This window comes from Pinus tabuliformis, chromosome 1_2 (genome assembly GCF_031772625.1).
Source record: "Pinus tabuliformis cultivar Carrire ecotype Pingquan chromosome 1_2, CPIR1, whole genome shotgun sequence".
NCBI classification, from domain to species: domain Eukaryota; kingdom Viridiplantae; phylum Streptophyta; class Pinopsida; order Pinales; family Pinaceae; genus Pinus; species Pinus tabuliformis.
In genome coordinates, this window is record NC_142298.1 from 1,213,337,816 (window position 1) to 1,213,341,650 (window position 3,835).

At 30.9% G+C, this 3,835-nt stretch overlaps 1 protein-coding gene across 1 annotated transcript; it reads right to left on the reverse strand.

The window, feature by feature from the left end:
* Positions 1 to 381: 381 nt before the first annotated feature.
* On the reverse strand, positions 382 to 1,621 carry LOC149210627 (FCS-Like Zinc finger 10-like). Its single transcript, XM_089394464.1, has 2 exons — positions 957 to 1,621; positions 382 to 662 (listed from the first exon to the last, which is right to left on the reverse strand). Exons 1-2 carry the CDS (start codon positions 1,214 to 1,216, stop codon positions 602 to 604), a joined length of 321 nt encoding a protein of 106 aa, XP_089250590.1. The 5' UTR covers positions 1,217 to 1,621; the 3' UTR covers positions 382 to 601.
* Between the last annotated feature and the right edge of the window lie 2,214 nt (positions 1,622 to 3,835).

The following is a 3,835-nucleotide window of genomic DNA, read 5'->3' on the forward strand; positions in this document are numbered from 1 at the left end:
GAAACAACGCAGCTTTTTTCATCCAAATTGATTCATTGATTCATGCACTCTATAAAAGTTGAGAACCATATAGAATTTCGAGCGGCAATGCAATTTTGTAGTTATAGTAGTTGTTGCCTCAAGTAACAATAATGACAAGAAAAACTATAGATTGTTGTCTGGAAACGGTTTGGGGTTATTAGAGTTTCTGGAGTTCTTTGCCTTCTTAAAAGGAAAAATATAGATCAAAAGAGTTGCAGATAACACATCGCAATACCAGCTTCAAGTGTCAGTCAGCAAACGAAATCAGTGTAATCAAAAGGACTCCATGCACAAGTAGTTTATAATGCTTGCAGCCACTGTTAGGGCTTAGGACTAGTGGAAGTAAATATTGCTATTTTGAAATTTGATTACTGAAGTTTATACTATACACTTCTAAATTTGAGCTTGTAAAATTATACTAAAAAATACATATTTTTTAACAATCAAAACCATACAAATTTTAACATACATAATTAAATTCGCTCAAACAGTTCTGATTCCTCTCTTTCGCAGCAGCAGCTGTACTGGTTAAGAAAAGTTCGGCGCCATAAGAAGAGGCACTCTATGAAAACGCTTCCATTCATTCATCCATTAATATCTGTTGAGAGCGGCATTCGAGGCTGCAGAATGCTTTGTCACCTCTGCAGTAATCAGCAAACAGAGAATCAGACTAATTCTTGAAGCATGGGTTCTCAGAAATCTCAACCCAAATTTTACATATGGGCACATAAAAAATCCGAGGGGCTATTGAAACCAAATTTTAACGAAGTGCGTGCTCTCACTCTGAAGATTCTAGATTAATTGAATAGGCTTTTTGGATGTGCAAAAATGAAAAATAATCACTGGCCTGAAACTATAATCAAATTTCCATGTCATTCTCCAAACTTTAAGTCAATCTCCAACAGAAAAGCCATGGTATGATACTGATAACAGACCTGTACATGTAGATGTCCTTCCCATGGCTCAACTTCCGTTTGCAGAGATGGCAAGCGCTGAGAAAATGGCCAACGGGAAACACTGCAACATTTGAATCGCTCCCAGGTGGCGATGCAACATCCCGTATTTGGCGTTGATGTTGTTCTCCAACAGGGCTTTGTATAGTTTCACTTTTCATACCGGAATGGGTATATATGTGTTTTGTGCTCAATTTTGGACCGTGGGATGTAACACAAGTATAGCTCTCTGAATGCTCCATTCCACTCTGATAGCTGGGCTTTGCAACTACAAATGGAGAACCAATCAGTATTGTCTCATTTTGCTTCCTGTGAGAACTCAATTAGGGATCTAACCTGTATTTCTCATGCCAGTGAGTGATCCAGCTCTATAATTTTGTTGAACCTTCAACAACTCCTACAAACTCTTTCCCCACTGGTAATTACAGGAGGAACCCATCATTTCCTGATCAATGCCTCACATGAACCCCTCGTAGAAAAGCAGATGATTGAATTTCTGCTCCTCTCTGCAAGGGTACACTCGCCCACTCACATATCACAAGAACCTTGCTGAATCTTGAGGTGCCCAAATGTACTCAACGAGGTGTGAGCAATACCCATATAGCCAACCATATATCTGCAATTCCAACTTGCCACTTTAATACCACTTTAATACGCCCATATTTTTAATATTCAGGTTGAAAATCAGACCTCTGTGCATATAACCCATGGGTTTTACATAACTCGTTTTTGAAGGTTGATGCCACATATGCATTTAGAATTATCATGGATATCTCATGCATTTGGATATATCATGCCACATATGCATTTAGAATTAGCATGGATATCTCATGCCACATATTCATTTAGAATTAGCATGGATATATCAAATAACAATAAAAATGTTACTGCCTGATTTTTATTCAAGTGAACAATCGAACACATGAAACAGACCATGGGCTTTATTTAACCTCTTTAATTAAAGCCCATAGAATTTGAAATTATGGGTTTTACGTAACCCCTCTGGTGAATGTACTTATTACATGCCTTTTCTAATTACCTAAAGACAAGACAATAAAAATTTGGGTATAAATGTTTTACGTAACCCCTCTGGTGAATGTACTTATTACATGACTTTTCTAATTACCTAAAGACAACACAATAAAAATTTGGGTATAAATGTTTATATTGAAGTTGAAAATCAAACATTCACGAGATAAGAATACCTGTTTTAATGAAAGTTTATTTTATATTTTTTTATTGAGTAGAGAGGCTTATTTTATAATTCAGTGTGAGAGGCATGTGTCAATATGTCATCTCAAAAGAATAATAAAAATAATTTTACTTTATGTCAGCCAAACAAAAAAAATAAATAACTATATAAATAAACAATTAAAAATCCATCAACACAACAATTAATTTATTTGTTGATATTTCACTTTCATTTTATTTAGTTCTTTGATATTTCACTTTCACTATTCAAATAATAAATAAAATATTTCCATGTCTATCTTAAATAATATAATTTTATATTACTTTCTAGAGATAAAGTAATAAAAAAAATTCTATTTCTCTTATAAATATCTCAATATAAAACTTAAATAAATTGTTTGAATATTCATATTAACTAATATATTTCATTATAAACTCTATTTCTATTATGTATGCATTAATGTTTACTTTAGTAAAATATTTCAATAAAAAGTAATTGAAGATAAAATAATGTAGTTACTTGTTAATAAAAGAAAAATGTGTAACTTATTCAATTTTTAATATAAAATATTAATAATGATAAAATATTCAAAAATACAATATAAACAACTAAAACTTACCATTATAAATTTATCTTAATCACATATTTACCAAACATTAAAATAAATTAAATCTCTTTACATATAAATCTTTTTTAAAATTTAATCCGTTTCCACACTCACAATCAGAATCCACTTTACGCTCACCATCAAAATGTAAGTTTCAACTTTTACGCTCATGCGCATGCCTCGACTTCGTCCAATGTTTAAATCGAAGATAGCGACTCACAACTCAAAATAATGAAGAAGAAGAGAAGAAGAAATTATTTTAACGTCCACGAGGCTAAAGATAGCCTATGGGACAGATTGCTTTTTCATCTGCTTGATGTATTCGGCCCTTGTTTTAGGTTTTTAGCACCACCTTGTTAATGGAAGTCTTTATCTTATATTTTTCATAATGGAGTATTGCTCAACATAAAATCCGTAGCCCATAACGAAATGGGAATATCAAATTTAATATTGTTTTACCCATAATATATTAATATATTGGTTAGAAATCAATACTCATAAGAGAAACAAAAGCCTTCTACTTTGTCAGTAGAAGGTTAACTACACGGATCTCATAATGGGTTAACTACATGGATCTCATAATGAGTTAATGATTGCAGTTTAACTTACAATTTTTTAAAAGCACACGCACATTTATACCAGAAACCATGGCTAGATAAGGTATGTGAGTATCATAAAGGGAATTATTTTAAGTTAAAGTCTTCCTAATATTGCAAATTCATTTTTAATAGTTTTTTTTTCGTTTTGTAGGATGTTATATGTAATATTATATTTTATTTTAACGTGGTAAGATATGTATTTTATTGTTTAGCTAGAAGTTTCTTATCCATGTTATATTTATTTTGTATTTTTTTTATGAAATACAAAATAAAGATAAATAAGTTAAATTTATATTAAAAAATTATATCAATATATATTATATTAATTAATAAAAAATAAAATAATATTTTAAAATGTGAGATATAAGAAAACAGGTTTTACTTATTACAATGGTAAAGAAAAATGAAGATAATGAATAATGAAAGAAAGTTTGATAAATGATTAAGATTTTTTTGTTGGTTT

Coding starts and splice junctions, on each gene's coding strand:
- LOC149210627 (XM_089394464.1), bottom strand. CDS start 1,216: ATGGAGCATTCAGAGAGCTATACTTGTGTTACATCCCACGGTCCAAAA. Junction 663..956: donor AAGGACATCTACATGTACAG/GTCTGTTATCAG, acceptor TGATTACTGCAG/AGGTGACAAAGCATTCTGCA.